The sequence below is a fragment of the Balaenoptera musculus genome, chromosome 9 (genome assembly GCF_009873245.2).
Source record: "Balaenoptera musculus isolate JJ_BM4_2016_0621 chromosome 9, mBalMus1.pri.v3, whole genome shotgun sequence".
NCBI classification, from domain to species: Eukaryota; Metazoa; Chordata; class Mammalia; order Artiodactyla; family Balaenopteridae; genus Balaenoptera; species Balaenoptera musculus.
Window position 1 is genome coordinate 91406917 of NC_045793.1, and position 17306 is coordinate 91424222.

Here is a 17306-nt window from a genome sequence, read left to right on the forward strand (position 1 = left end):
ACTTTAAAACGAATCTTAATCAGGAACCAGGCTGCTCAACTAAGGATAAATTTCGACTTCTTCAGTTAAAAGTGTTGTGAAGTCTTTTAAAGTAAATAAATAAATAGTAATCATTACAAGTATTCACAAAGATTAGCGTTTTCCCATTTTCTAACTTATAATAAAAATAAAAGACAAAATCCTTAACAGGCCAACAAACAGGTTTGATTAAACAAACATACTCATAATCTGGCTTCTTTGGTATGAATATGTCTTGTGTATCATCTTCCATGTGTTGTAATTCAGCATAGAGGTCTGCAGTTCCACTTGAATTAAAATTTCCTTGAATACTTTGGCTGTATTGTTGAAGACGCTTCCATAAGTCATTATAAAGACGCAATAATTTAGGGTATTCTCCTTCAAATGCCTGTTTCAAAAACATAGAAGCTGCCAAGCAAAACAATAAAATGGATTAGATAAATGATAAAAAATAAAATGTAGCAAATAAAAATTTCTTTTGTATGTGAAGATGGTGCCAGAAATAGCCTATACTATAGGACAAACCAAAGATGTGTTCTAATAAGGTCTTTCAAAGTAATGTCAGTAACAGTAATTTTCCTCCCAGACTATTTACTGCACGTGATATGTGGACCATATATTTTGAAACTTAATCTATAAGGAAATAGACAAATCAACAATTACAGTTGAAGATTTTAATTCTTTCTCTCAATAAATGATAAAACAAGTACACAGAAAATCAGTAATTGACATTTATAGAATACGTTATCCAAAACAGCAAAGTAGCCATTATTTTCAAGTACACATGAAACATTTACCAAAATCAACGATTTCTGATGCCAAGAAACAGTCTAAATAAATTTAAAAGGTTCCAAGTCATACAAAGTATGAAAACCAAAACAGTTTTAGATTAGAAATCAGTAACAGAAATATTTTTTAAATCCTGGATAAATACCTGGAAGTGGAATTGCTGGATCATTTCTGTTTTTAATTTTTTTGAGGAACCTCCATACTCTTTCCTAGTGGCTGCATCAATTTACATTCCCACCCTTTTCTCCACAACCTCATCAACACTTGTTATTTCTTGTCTTTTTGATACTAGCCATTCTAACAGGTTTGAGATTATACCTCATTGTGGTTTTGATTTCCATTTTGCTGATGATTAGTGATGTTGAGCATCTTTTCACATACCTGTTAGCCATCTATACGTTGTCTTTGGAAAAATGTCTACTCAGATCCTTTGCCCATTTTTTAACGGGATAGTTTGATTTTTTGCTATGAGTTGTATGGGTTCTATGTATACTTTAGATATAAACCCTTTGTCAGGTATATGATTTGCAAATATTTTTTTCCCATTCAGTAGGCTGCCCTTTCATTTTGTTGATGATTTCTTTTGCTGTACAGAAGCTTTTTTGTTTGATATAGTCCCACTTGTTTATTTTTCCTTTTGTTGCCTTTGCTTTTGGAGTCAAATTCAAAAGAAAATCACAATGAGATATGACTATATACCTGTTAGAATGGCAAAAATTTAAAAAAAAAAATCAAATGTTGGTGAGGATAGAGGAACTGAAACTCTTGTATACTGTTGGTAGAATGGAAAAATTGTATTATCATTCTGCAAAACAGCCTAGCATTTTCTTAAACTGTTAAAGACATACCCACCATATGGTCAAACTATTCCTCTTCTACATGTTTAGCCAACAGAAAAAAAAGTATATGTCCATATACAGACTTCTATATGAACATTCAAAGCACCTTTATTTGTAATAGCCCAAAACTGGAAACAACCCAAATGTCCATCAACAAGTGAATGCATACACAAACTATAGTATATCTGCACAATGGAATACTATCCAGAAGTAAATACATAATACAATATGGATGAATCTAAAAACAGTCATGCAGCATGAAAGACAAATAAGAATACACAATACATGCTGTATCATTCAATCTGTACACAGCTCTAGGAAAGGTAAACCAATAGATAGTGACAAAAAGCTGGTCAGAATTTGCCTGGGGAAGAAGAAAGGAGATGGTGGGGAGAGGAATTACAAAGGGGTACATGGAAACTTTTGCGGGTGAGAAATACATTCATTGATCTTGACTTGTGATGCTTTCATGGGTGTGCACATACGTCAAAACTTACCAAACTGTACACTTTATGTTCAGTTTACTGTATACCAATTATACTCTAGTAAAGCTGTTTAAAAAAAAAATCTTGGAGAGGACTTCTGTGAAATCTCTCCTTGCTGATGAAGAGGTCATTCACCATGGCCTGAGTGTCCCCACACATTCTTGCAAGGTATGCCAATGAGAGGCCCTGGTTGCTCTTTATCCAGGCCATTTATCAGGTTTGCATTTGTAGCAAGCAACCTTGAAACAGGTAACTCTTTGTAACTTTGTAACAGGTAACTTTGCCCTGCACACAAAGAGCAGGCTTGCTTACTGCTTACGGCAAAAGCTGTACATTCTCCAAGCTTGAAGTTCTCACCTGTGACACAAACTCACAGCATATGTACCATTCACATGGGCCCAAACTGCGTCTCCCCAGGAGGCCTGGAGGCACGGGGAACCAACATACAGATATGCCCATACTCACGCGGCTTGCTGTGCTGTGAGTAATAAAGTTCTGCTCTGACCCAGGAGTCTCATGTCTTCTGACAATATCCAGAACACTTCGGCAGGCTAGCCTTTTTAAGTAGGGTTAAAATCTCAGATCCTTCATGGTTCTTGAACTCCTCTAATCTAAATCATATTCCTTTTGTTATATTCTCATAACAATCTGCTCTGTCTTCTCTGCATTTACCACAATTTCTAATTTTACTTGTTTAAATTATGCTTCCCCTACTTGACCGCAAACTCATGAGGACAAGGACAATACTTGTTTTCTTCAACGCATATTTGGTACTTAACACAGTGCCTGAAAGAGTAGAAATTAAATAAATATTTCTTAATGATAAACTAAGTTTTGCTTTTTAATGGACAGCATACTCACTTTCACAGAAATCTTATCTGTATAGAACAAATCACTGTTGAGGGTTTCAGAGAGCTGAACTTTGACTATACTGTCTCAGTAAATGTGACTGACTAATCAATTCAAAGATACTTAAGTCAAACATATTTAAAGCTTACAAATAAATATTGTGGTAAATCCCAAAGTTAAATTCTACCTTACTTTCTTTTATAAGTGGTTATCAAGTATTCACATCAATTACCTATAACCTGATTATAATCAATTATTTTTTTGATAAATGTAGAACACACACTGCACACCTTAATAATCTAAGAAATCATTTATAGATAGAAAATGACAGTTACTAATTCCCAGTTACTTAGTAATTCATTGCTCAGAGCATGCCCCGTGTGAGCAACTCTTCATTTTGAGTAATAACTAGTGATTCCAACACAGCACTAACATGGAGATGAAATTCATCTTTATTCCAGTACCTTCTTTTATGATGATTTCTCCATAGCAATGAACACTATAAGAAATTATTTATTAGTTTGTGTTGACCATGTTCCTCCTTTAGAATGCAAGTTTAATGAAAACAAGGATATTATTTGACTTGTCTCTGTATTTCCTTTACCTAGAATAACACAAGGCACTGAATTACTGCATGAACAAACGAACTGAAAAAAGAATGGAGAGGGGTCTAGGTATGAAATTAAATCATTTCTCCAGATTCTAACAGTTTAGACTTAATTGCCTCACTACCCCCAGACCCCTGGTTCAACCCTGATGTTTGCTTAATCCCAGAGTTGCAGCACTCACAGCTCTTGCCTTAGTCTTGAGCAGTTGTGCTAAATATCAGCCTGTATATATGCTTCTGCCACTGCATCTCCCTGTGTGAAGACTGAATACCTCATCTCTCAGCCACTAACTGGGGTCCTGACCAAGAATAGGCATCACTCCTTAAAACTCCCACCAACCTTCAGACAACCAAATTCTGGTCAATGTAAAAAATGGAAGGTAGATTTATCTGCTCAAAAAATATTTGCTGATCATTTACTATATGACAAATACTGTTGTAAATGTTGCATATGCAGTAGTGAACAAAATAAGCAGAGTTCCTACCCATGAGGAGCTTATATTCTAGTGAAGGAGAAAGACAATAAACAAATCAGTATGTAACATAATGTCAGGCAGTGTTAAGTGCTTTAAAGAATAATAAAGCAAGGTTAGAGAACAGATAGTGATAGGGAGTTGTAGTCTATTTATTGCAGACAGGGAGGGCCTCTCTAAGTGAAGCAAGGATATGACCCATCTGGATATCTGGGGAAAGAATGATTCAGATGGAAGAAACAGCAAATGCAAAGGACTTCAGGTAGGTTATCCCAGTAGAGGTCGCTGCTCTTATTTTAGCAAGTTGCCAAGCTCTTTAGATACCTTGGCCCGAGAGGGTCAGCCTCCACACCTAGGTTGAGTCCCTCTTTTTTAAGTACATTGCTACTCATTTCTAGTTCACTCCTTTCCTAACTGGCTCAATTCCCAATAACAACTGTCAGCCTTGCACATAAATCACCTAGCACTATGAAAGTAAAGGAGGCTAGTAGTATACTGGGTTTAGTATGTCTTGGAAAATATTATCTGTTTCATAATTGAATTATATATCTATTGCTACATAAGAACTTGCCACATATGTAGCTGTTTATTTTTAAAAACACACATTTATTATCTCATAGTTTCTGTGGGTCAGACGTACTGGGTCCTCTGCTTCAGGGTCTCTAATAAGGCTGTAATCAAGTTGCCAGCCATGGCTGGAGTCTCATCTGAAGGTTCAACTGGGGAAGGATATGATGCCAAGCTCATGTGGTTGTTGCCAGGATTCAGTTCCTTATGAACTGAACTGGATTTAGGGTCTCAGTTCCTAGCTTGCTGTTGGCAAGGGGTCAATCTTAGTTCCTCCCAAAGTGGACCTCCCCAATATGGCTGCTTATCTCATCAAAGCTTGTAATCCAAGAAGGCAATAGAGAAAACTTGCTAGCAACATGGAAGTTATGCTCTTATGTTACCTAATCACACAAGGGACATCCCCTTTGCATATTCTATACCTATAGAAGGTATACCTAAGCAAGTTGTACCTGTACTCAAGGGGAAGAGATTATAGAAGGGTGTAAACGCCAGGAGGCAGGGATCACTGGGGACCATCTTAGAATCTACCTGCTCCAATAAAATGAACCATACTTTATTCACATCAATAAAAATTATATAAAAGTCAAATGTTGAGGGCCATACAGCAGTCTGATAAACAGCTACTTTTCAAATACTATATTTCAAATATATAAATACTTTTCAAATAATATATTATAGACTATATTACTCCTTCCTAATTAAGACAGTTTCATATTAAAAAAAAAAAAAACCTGTTTAAAGTATTGTTGAAAAAACAGCCCAAACACACTATACAGAAATAGTTCAGAAGTAAATTAAAGTACCAGAGTGAAATATGAGTAAGTCAGTTGTACCCAAGTTAATGAGTTTTCCTATTACTCATAAAAAGAACTTTTCCTACCAAGTCCCGGAAATCTACTATGGTCCAAGACATATATTAAAAGCAAATGAATGTTTATATGAACTAAAACTGATTGTAAATAATTTTACTGAGGATTAATATGCCTTCTGATTTAATTTTAAAATTATGATTTAATAAAACTAAAATCAGAATAGAAAAGAGACCTTTTTAAAACTCAAAGAAATCCCATTTAAGATGAACAGATATTAAAATTCAAGTTTTAAATGGAAAATCTGATCAAAGCCTAAAGCATTAAACTTTGAATGAAGAATCTGAGTTAAAACACACACACACACACACAACCTAAGATTAGCCACTTGCGAACTATATACACAAATTATATATACACACACACATAATTAGGATGGAGTAACTGTCTGAAAATAACTGGCTATGGTCCCTAGGAGGTTTCTTAGGTTTTGTTTTTGTTTTGTTTTGTGTTTTTTCATAATAGCAGCAGCACAAAGTCATGGAATCCAATACCAACTGGGTATGCGTTCTATACCACAACCTTTCCTTTTAGCAGGAATATAAAGCATACACATTCTCCTCCAGCTTCTTAACTAGTTAACCTTGAATGCATTTATGATATGAAGATGACCACCCTTGTTATCTCACAATAAAAATAACAGTCACAACAAAAATAAAGGTCACCTTCAACTTCTTACCCTCTATTCCCCTATAAATGTTTCTAGTCTTCAACTTTCTTCACAGGAACAACTGTCCATTCTATACAAGACCAATTCTTCAACTTCCACGCTTAATCTCATCCCATTTCATCTCCTCCAAGACTATTATTCTCTTCTGTATTTTCAGCTTCCAACCAATTAAAAAAAAAAAAGATTGAACATGCTCTCATTGTATTAAAAAAAACAAAAATACAAATAACATGGCAAATGCTTCCCCCTGACCCTTTAATAGTTTACTTGTAGCCTCTGCCCTGTCACCCTTTGCAAGTGTAGTCTACACACAACTCCTTGCCTCCTCCAGGCTGCAACCAGACTTCCAACTACCACAGTGCCATGGAAACTGTTTTGGGAAAAGTTACAGTATCATTCTGACTGCCAAAAACAGTGGGTACTTTTCTGATCTCCTCTCACTGGATCACCGTTGATCACTCTCTCCTTTGTGAAACTCTCCATATCCCATTCTCTCTGGGGTTTTCTACTCTACTGATTTGTTTTTCTTACTCTTCTTTGCTGACTTCTTTCCTCTGCCTTAAATATTTTCCTTGAAACCTAAAAAAACTATTACTATAGAATTCAAACATATAATATGAAGAGAACCTCTACGTATCCATAACTTATCAACTTGATCTTGTTTTATCTATAACCCTACCCAATCCTCCTCCACTACTGCCAGTTATTTTGAAGCAAATTACAAACATCATGTCATCCATAAATATTTCAGCATGTATCTCTGATAGTACAGACTATTTAAAAAAAAAAAATAACCGGGCTTCCCTGGTGGCACAGTGGTTGAGAATCTGCCTGCCAATGCAGGGGACACGGGTTCGAGCCCTGGTCTGGGAGGATTCCACATGCCGCGGAGCAACTAGGCCCGTGAGCCACAACTACTGAGCCTGCGCATCTGGAGCCTGTGCTCCGCAACAAGAGAGGCCGCGATAGTGAGAGGCCCGCGCACCGCGATGAAGAGTGGCCCCCGCTTGCCGCAACTAGAGAAAGCCCTCGCACAGAAACGAAGACCCAACACAGCCAAAAATAAATAAATACATAAATAAAAATTTAAAAAAAAAAACCATAGTTCTCTTATCACACTTTACAAAATTAACAATCAGCGATCGCATCTACATGATTGACTTGTGATTTTTTTTTTTTTTGGTTTGTATGATTTAGGACCCATAAATAGTCCATATATTATAATTAGTTGATATATCATCAAGCCCCATCTATCGTTCCTCTCTTTCCTTTTATTCCTTTTAATTCTTTATTTAAGAAACTGGGTCATATATCCGATACAGCTTCCCACAGTGTGGATTCTGCTGATTGCACCCTCTGACCCCTGTATTTACTGTAGATTATCAGCTGTATCTAAAACAGTACATTTCAACCTTGGCTGCATATTGAAACAACTTTGGAAGCTTTAAAAAATCCTGGTGCTTGGGTTTCACCCCAGAGACTTTAATGTAATTGCAGTCTAGGCTATGAGATTTTTAAACATACTCCAAGTGATTCTAATGTGCAACCAAGTTGAAAACCAATGCAATATATAAGAGATTTGATCTGATTCCAGGGTCAATAATTTCTGGTAAGCCTACTGCATATGTAGCATATGAACTTGTGTACCATTTACCTTTTTTATATTAACAGTCCATTAATAATCATTGCCCAGATCTACTAAGAGACTGCAAAATGAAGATGCTGTACACATTCTTTGTACATTTATTACAGGTGATATTTTTATAAATAAAAACTTATGAAATCAACTATTCGGTTTCTCTGAGATATCGTTTGTAGGAAAGGCAGGAAAAATGATTTTCTTTTCCCTTTATTTACCACTATTCAAAGTAAGGAGTAGTATCATCAAGGGTAAGCAATAAGTATTTCTTTACTTACATCATTATGAATTCATGAATTTAGACGTACGTGATGGATTTAAATCACTTGTGATTGTTATCCTTATTGATGTTAAATTTATTCCTTCTCTGGTAGATTATCTATTCAAATTACTTCCTGAGTCCTATTAATTCAATCCTAATAGTCTTGGTCTTCATATCTTCCTTGCTTTCTAGTATATGGGGTTACAAAATTATCCTGCACATTTCTTGCCCCAGACTGAAAATCAGTCATTTCTCCAAGGACCTGTAATTTCTTTTAATGGGAAATCAACTTTTAAAACCACAGCATCGGTGTTAGAAGGGTTCAGTACTAATGAAATGGTCACTGTTTCTAGGGCTTTTCAGTGCACAGAGCTATGAAATGTATGCTAATCAAATAATATATATATGTATTTTAATATCTTTATTGGAATATAATTGCTTTATGATGTTGTGTTAGTTTCTGTTGTATAACAAAGTGAATCAGCTATACGTATACACATATATCCCCATATCCCCTCCCTCTTGTGTCTCCCTTCCATCCTCCCTATCCCACCCCTCTAGGTGGTCACAAAGCAAGGAGCTGATCTCCCTGTGCTATGCGGCTGCTTCCCATTAGCTATCTATTTTACATTTGGTAGTGTATATATGTCAATGTTACTCTCTCACTTTGTCCCAGCTTACCCTTCCCCCTCCCCGTGTCCTCAAGTCCATTCTCTACATCTGTGTCTTTATTCCTGTACTGACCCTAGGTTCGTCAGAACCATTTTTTTTTTTAGATTCCATATATATGTGTTAGCATACGGTATTGGTTTTACTCTTTCTGACTTACTTCACTCTGTATGACACATTCTTGGTCCATACACTTCACTCCAAAAAACTCAATTTCGTTTCTTTTTAGGGCTGAGTAATATTCCATTGTATATATGTGCCACATCTTCTTTACACATTCACCTGTCGATGGACACTTCGGTGGCTTCCATGTCCTGGCTAACGTAAACAGTGCTGCAATGAACATTGTGGTAAATAACTCTTTTGGAATTATGGTTTTCTCAGGGTATATGCCCAGTAGTGGGATTGCTGGGTTGTACAGCAGTTCTGTTTTTAGTTTTCTAAGGAACCTCCATATAGTTCTCCATAGTGGCTGTGTAAATTTACATTCCTACCAAAAGGGCAAGAGGGTTCCCTTTTCTCCACACCCTCTCCAGCATTTACTGTTTGGAGATATTTTGATGATGGCCATTCTGACGGGTGTGAGGTGATACCTCATTGTAGTTTTGATCTGCATTTCTCTAATGATTAGTGATGTTGAGCATCCTTTCACGTGTTTGTTGGCAATCTGTATATCTTCTCTGGAGAAATTTCTATTTAGGTCTTCTGTCCATTTTTGGATTGCACTGTTTGCTTTTTGGATATTGAGCTGCATGAGCTGCTTGTATATTTTGGAGATTAATCCTTTGTCAGTTGCTTCATTTACAACTATTTTCTCCCATTCTGAGGGTTGTCTTTTCATCTTGTTTATGGTTTCCTTTGCTGTGCAAAAGCTCTTACGTTTCATTAGGTCCCATTTGTTTGTTTTTATTTCCATTTCTCTAGGAGGTGGGTCAAAAAGGATCTTGCTGTGATTTATGTCATAGAGTGTTCTGCCTATGTTTTCCGCTAAGAGTTTGATAGTGTCTGGCATTACATTTAGGTCTTTAATCCATTTGGAGTTTATTTTTGTGTATGCTGTTAAGGAGTGTTCTAATTTCATTCTTTACATGTAGCTGTCCAGTTTTCACAGCACCACTTATTGAAGAGGCTGTCTTTTCTCCACTGTATATTCTTGCCTACTTTATCAAACATAAGGTGACCATATGTGCGTGGGTTTATCTCTGGGCTTTCTATCCTGTTCTGTTGATCTATATTTCTGTTTTTGTGCCAGTACCATACTGTCTTGATTAGTGTAGCTTTTTAGTATAGTCTGAAGTCAGGGAGCCTGATTCCTCCCACTCTGTTTTGCTTTCTCAAGATTGCTTTGGCTATTCGGGGTCTTTTGTGTTTCCATACAAAGTGTGAATTTTTTTGTTCTAGTTCTTTGAAAAATGCCATTGGTAGTTTAATAGGGACTGCATTGAATAGGGATTTAATAGGGATTGTAGATTGCTTTGGGTAGTATACTCATTTTCACAATGTTGATTCTTCCAATCCAAGAACATGGTGTATCTCTCCATCTGTTGGTATCATCTTTAATTTCTTTCATCAGTGTCTTATAGTTTTCTGCATACAGGTCTTTTGTCTCCTTAGGTAGGTTTATTCATAGGTATTTTATTCTTTGTGTTGCAATGGTAAATGAGAGTGTTTCCTTAATTTCTCTTTCAGATTTTTCTTCATTAGTGTATAGGAATGCAAGAGATTTCTGTGCATTAATTTTGTATCCTGCTACTTTACCAAATTCATTGATTAGTCTTAGTATTTTTCTGGTAGCATCTTTAGGATTCTCTATGTATAGTATCATGTCATCTGCAAACAGTGACAATTTTACTTCTTCTTTTCTGATTTGGATTCCTTTTATTTCTTTTTCTTCTCTGATTGCTGTGGCTAAAACTTCCAAAACTATGTTGAATAATAGTGGTGAGAGTGGGCAACCTTGTCTTGTTCCTGATCTTAGTGGAAATGGTTTCAGTTTTTCACCACTCAGAACAATGTTGGCTGTGGGTTTGTCATATATGGCCTTTATTATGTTGAGGTAAGTTCCCTCTATGCCTAGCCTCTGGAGGGTTTTTATCATAAATCAGTGTTGAATTTTGTCAAAAGCTTTTTCTGCATCTACTGAGATGATCATATGGTTTTTCTCCTTCAATCTGTTAATATGGTGTATCACATTGATTGATCTGCATATATTGAAGAATGCCTGCATTCCTGGGATGAACCCCACTTGATCATGGTGTATGATCCTTTTAATGCGTTGTTGGATTCTGTTTGCTAGTATTTTGTTGAGGATTTTTGCATCTATGTTCATCAGTGATATTGGCCTGTAATTTTCTTTTTTGTGACATCTTTGTCTGGTTTTGTTATCAGGGTGACGGTGGCCTCGTAGGATGAGTTTGGGAGTTTTCCTCCCTCTGCTATATTTTGGAAGAGTTTGAGAAGGATAGGTGTTAGCTCTTCTCTAAATGTTTGACAGAATTCGCCTGTGAAGCCATCTGGTCCTGGGCTTTTGTTTGTTGCAAGATTTTTAATCACAGTTTCAATTTCAGTGCTTGTGACTGGTCTCCTTATATTTTCTATTTCTTCCTGGATCAGTCTCAGAAGGTTGTGCTTTTCTAATATTTGTCCATATCTTCCAGGTTGTCCATTTTACTGGCATATAGTTGCTTGTAGTAATCTCTCATGATCCTTTGTATTTCTGCAGTGTCAGTTGTTACTTCTCCTTTTTCATTTCTGTTGCTTTGAGTCTTTTCCCTTTTTTTCTTGATGAGTTTAGCTAATGGCTTATCAAATTTTGTTTATCTTCTCAAAGAACCAGCTTTTAGTTTTATTGATCTTTGTTATTGTTTCCTTCATTTCTTTTTCATTTATTTCTGATCTGGTGTTTATGACTTCTTTCTTTCTGCTAACTTTGGGGTTTTTTGTTGTTGTTGTTCTTTCTCTAATTGCTTTAGGTGTAAGGTTAAGTTGTTTGAGATGCTTCTTGTTTCTTGAGGTAGGACTGTATTGCTATGAACTTCCCTCTTAGAATTGCTTTTGCTGAATCCCATAGGTTTTGGATCGTCGTGTTTTCATTGTCATTTGTTTCTAGGTATTTTCTGATTTCCTCTTTGATTTCTTCAGTGATCTCTTGGTTATTTAGTAGCATATTGTTTAGCCTCCATGTGTTTGTATTTTTTACAGTTTTTTTCCTGTAATTGATATCTAGTCTCATACCATTGTGGTTGGAAAAGATACTTGATACGACTTCAATTTTCTTATATTTACGAAGGCCTGATTTGTGACCCAAGATATGATCTATTCTGGAGAATGCTCCATGAGCACTTGAGAAGAAAGTGTATTCTGTTGTTTTTGGATGGAATGTCCTATAAATATCCATTAGGTCCATCTTGTTTAATGTATCATTTCAAGCTTGTGTTTCCTTATTTATTTTCCTTTTGGATGATCTGTCCATTGGTGAAAGTGGGGTGTTAAATCCCCCTATTATTATTGTGTTACTGTCGATTTCCCCTTTTATGGTTGTTAGCATTTGCCTTATGTACTGAGGTGCTCCTATGTTGGGTGCATAAATATTTACAATTGTTATATCTTCTTCTTGGATTGATCCCTTGATCATTATATAGTGTCCTTCTTTGTCTCTTGTAACATTCTTTATTTTAAAGTCTATTTTGTCTGATATGAGAATTGCTAGCCCAGCTTTCTTTTTTCATTTGCATGGAATATCTTTTTCCATCCCCTCACTTTCAGTCTGTACGTGTCCCTAGGTCTGAAGTGGGTCTCTTGTAGACAGCATATACATGGGTCTTGTTTTTGTATCCATTCAGCCAGTCTATGGCTTTTGCTTGGAGCATATTTAATCCATTTACATTTAAGGTAATTATCGTTATGTATGTTCCTATTACCATTTTCTTAATTGTTTTGGGTTTGTTAATGTAGGTCTTTTCCTTGTCTTGTGTTTCCTGCCTAGAGAAGTTCCTTCAGCATTTGTTGTAAAGCTGGTTTGGTGGTGCTGAATTCTCTTCACTTTTGCTTGTCTGTAAAGGTTTTAATTTCTCCATAAAATCTGAATGAGATCCTTGCTGGGTAGAGTAATCTTGGTTGTAGGTTCTTCTCCTTCATCACTTTAAATATGTTCTGCCACTCCCTTCTGGCTTGCAGAGTTTCTGTTGAAAGATGAGCTGTTAACATTATTGGGATCCCATTGTATGTTATTTGTTGTTTTTCCCTTGCTGCTTTTAATATTTGTTCTTTGTATTTAATTTTTGATAGTTTGATTAATATGTGTCTTGGAGTGTTTCTCCTTGGATTTATCCTGTATGGGACTCTCTGTGCTTCCTGGACTTGATTAACTATTTCCTTTCCCATATCAGGGAAGTTTTCAACTATAATCTCTTCTAATATTTTCTCAGTTCCTTTCTTTTTCTCTTCTTCTTCTGGGACCCCTGTAATTCAAATGTTGGTGCATTTAATGTTGTCCCAGAGGTCTCTGAGACTGTCCTCAATTCTTTTCATTCTTTTTTGTTTATTGTGCTCTGTGGTAGTTATTTCCACTATTTTATCTTCCAGGTCACTTATCCGTTCTTCTGCCTCAGTTATTCTGCTATTGATTCCTTCTCGAGTATTTTTAATTTCATTTATTGTGTTGTTCATCATCATCACCTTAACATTTCTTGTATTTTCTCCATTCTATTTCCAAGATTTTGGATCATCTTGTCTATCATTAGTCTGAATTCTTTTTCAGGTAGAGTGCCTATTTCCTCTTCATTTGTTTGGTCTGGTGGGTTTTTACTTTGCTCCTTCATCTGCTGCTTATTTCTCTGTCTTCTCATTTTGTTTAACTTACTGTGTTTGGGGTCTCCTTTTCGCAGGCTGCAGGTTTATAGGTCCTACTGTATTTGGTGTCTGCCCCCAGTGGGTAAGGTTGGTTCAGTGGGTTGTGTAGGCTTCCTGGTGGAGGGGACTGGTGCTTGTGTCCTGGTGGATAAGGCTGGATCTTGTCTTTCTGGTAGGCAGGACCACATTGGTGGCGTGTTTTGGGGTGTCTGTGAACTTAGTATGATTTTAGGCAGCCTCTCTGCTAATGGGTGGGGTTGTGTTCCTGTCTTGCTAGCTGTTTGGCATGGGGTGACCAGGACTGGAGCCTGCTGGTTGTTGGGTGGAGCTGGGTCTTAGCACTGAGACGGAGATCTCTGGGAGAGCTCTCGCCGATCAATATTACGTTGGGTTGGGAGGTCTCTGGTGGTCCAATGTCTTGAACTTGGCTCTCCCACCTCAGAGGCTCAGGCCTGACACCTGGCCGGAGCACCAAGACCATGTCAGCCACACGGCTTACACGTTAGTTGGTTAAATTCTCCAATCCAAAGGCACAGGGTGGCCGGACTTCTGTGCTCCGCTCGGTCTTCCAGCCGGGCGTTGTCCTCTGTGCCTGGTCAGTATGGAGAGTCTGCTTTGGATCTTGGTGCAGCTGCATTCCCTAGCGTCTAGAAGAAGCAGCCGTCGCCCCCATCCTCTTCTATCCCTGCCGCAACTCGTCACCAAATAATATATTTTTAAAGAAAAAATACCTTACCAGTTGATCTCACCCATTTTTATATGTTGTTTCACCTATGCTGAAAATCCAGATTCAGTTTGATACCAACATAATTATATTTATTTACACCACACCACACAAACAACTGTCTGAATATAACAATAACAATACTAAAAATAACATGGTTATTGAAAAGAGGTAATGTGTTTTTTGGGAGGTTCTTGTTATCCTGTAAGTATATCCCACTAGGGCTATAAAAATAAATTACTGTGTTTAAAAGTAAAGTAGTCAGAAAATAGATAAACAACAAGGACCTACTACTGCTGTATAGCACAAGGAACAATATTCAATATCTTGTAATAACCTACAACGGAAAAGAATCTGAAAAAGAATATATATATTCAGTTATATACATATAACCGAATCATTTTGCTGTAGACCTGAAACTAACACAACTGTATAATTTAAATATACTTCAATTTAAAAAAGCGGTTTAAAAAAACAAAGTAGTCAAATGAGTAAAGTAAAAAGTCAAATTAAAGACTGCCTCTCTGTGTGGTTATGCCACCAACTGGACACATAACTGCATTAATATTTTCCATTTTACTTTTGATTTTTAGTAATTTCTTCTTTCATTTTAATTTTGTTTTATAACTATATAAAATATTTATATAACTTCAAAACTAAATCTCCACAACAAAGTATACTCATAGAAGTCTAGCTTTCATCCCTGTCCTCTCCTATGTATTCTTCACACACTCCTTCCCCCAACTACTGGTAACCATTTTGTTCTGGATTTTACAGTTTATCCTTCTATTTCTTAAAAATATGGGCCAAAATGTGTATTTACTTATACCACTCCCTTTCTTATTAGCACACTGTAGACATATTTCTCTATAACTTGGAGATTGCTCCACAGTAGTATATAAAGATATTCCTCATTCCTTCTTTTTTCTTTCTCAATTTTTTTTTATAGCTGTATGGCATTCCATTCTATGGATGCACCATAGTTTGTTTACCTAATCCCCTAGTGATGAACATTTGGGCTGTTTTCAGTTCTTTTTCCAAATAATGATGCAATGAACAGCCTTGTGAATATGTCTCTTCATGCTTTTGCTAGTGCATTTATGGAATAGATCCTTAGAAGTAGAACTGCCGAGTAAAAAAGCAACTGCTTACATAATTTTGTTAGATACTTATATACTTTGTTAGATAATTTTGTTAGAAACTCCCCTCTATAAGGTTTGTATGCTAATTAGCATTGCGTGAGAGTGACTATTTCCTCATAAGTTTGCCATGTGTTATCAAACTTTTTTTTACTTTTTTGCTAGTAGGATAGATGAGAAATAGTGTTTCTGTATACTTTTATTTTGCATCTATTTATAGGTGACACTGAGCATCTTTTACAAGTGCTTGAGACACCTACACTTTTTTTGGTAGGGTTGTTGGCCTTTTTCTTCTTATTTTAGAAGCTTTTTATATATTAGCGATACTAACTCCTTTTCTTTGATGTAAGTTATAAATATCTTTCTAGTTTGTCATTGTCGTTTTATTTTGTTTAAGGGTTTCTTTGCCATGCAAATTTTTTAACATAGTCAAATTATCAATCTTTTCATCACTGCTTCTGGATATTAAATCAGAGAAGCTGCTTGTTCACTTGTGTTTCTTCTGGCACTTGAATGGTTTCATATTTTACATTTAATTCTTTGATCCACTTGGAATTTACCCTGCTATGTGAGTAAAGTGGGGATTTTTTTTCTCTTAGCTCTTTTTATCTCAATCTCCTCTTCAACTCTGAGCACTTTATTCATTTCCATAACTACTGGATCACTTTTATCCATTCAACAAATCTCCATGGAAGATTTAATTAAATATCTTAGTCTCATATTTGCTTTCTTCTTTTACCTCAGTGAAAACTGCTTCATAGTTTATAACTAATGATATAAAATGCTCACTGTAAAAAATCAAATAAAGGCATAAGGAAAAAAGTTAAAAGTTACCTGGTATCCTATTATCCTATAATAATCATGCTAACATTTTTTCACCATGCTTTTGTATCCCTGTTTATCACATATACATACTGTTGTTTGTGTTCTAAAAGTACTTCATATTTTAGGGTCTCATTTACCTTATAAGTGCTTACTATTTTTTTAATGAGAAGTATTTTTATTTCACAGTTTGGTTTTCTCCTCAGATTTCCTCCTAATACTTAAAGCCTTTAATATTAATTTAACACTTTAGGGATCCATTTCAACAGGATGTTTATTTTGTATTAAGCACTGTGCTCTGTGATAGGAATGTAATATGGAATAGAAGTACACAGAGACACTTTCTCTAGAGCCTAGTGGGAGATACAGCGAGGCAAGGAGGTGAGCCAGTACAATGCAGTGGGGTAAGGATTGAAACTGGGAACATGTCAGAGTTTTGTGGGAGCATATAGAGGATATCATAACCATATTTGAGTGTGTGTATGGGGAAGGAGGTGTCAAGGAACACTTTATTTCTAAACGGAGAATGGAAAGATGAGTGTGACTTTTCCAGATGAAGGGGGGATATAGACATGTGTTTCAGGTATTTGTAAATACTGAGAAGAAGGAGGGTGATTCATTCAAGAACTAAAGCTCAAGGACAGAGATTTAAAAAATTAAAAAGGAAAAAAATGATTGCTAAAGAGAGGAAGGGACCAGAGAAGTCAGGTTGGGACCGTATCCTGAGAGTAACAGGGGTAAGAAGAGTGGAAGAAGAAGAGTTGTTAAGACCAGTGCTCCCATCTTAACAACTAAAGAAGCCAGAGATATTGTTTAAAATTCAAGCTTGCCCCATACAGAGAACCTCTGCTGGAGAAGAGGGAAACTGGAAAAGCTTTTAGTGGTTCGTGGAGTGACAATTTTTAAACTTAAAGATTCTCAACCCAAGCATCCTATGGAAGATTTACTTAGTTACACAGTTGCAAGGGAAGCTGGGGAACTAGGTCTAAGCTTCAAAGAGCACAGGTTAAAATATCCTTCATATTTGTGGA

General features: G+C 36.2%; 1 protein-coding gene across 1 annotated transcript in view; it reads right to left on the bottom strand.

Moving 5' to 3' along the window:
• The window catches only part of COG5 (component of oligomeric golgi complex 5), a 281556-nt gene that overhangs the window by 74997 nt on the left and 189253 nt on the right, over positions 1 to 17306 (bottom strand). The window contains exon 12 of the mRNA XM_036862985.1: positions 222 to 426. Within this exon, the coding sequence (XP_036718880.1) occupies positions 222 to 426 (205 nt within the window). The remainder of the gene's footprint in view (positions 1 to 221; positions 427 to 17306) is intronic.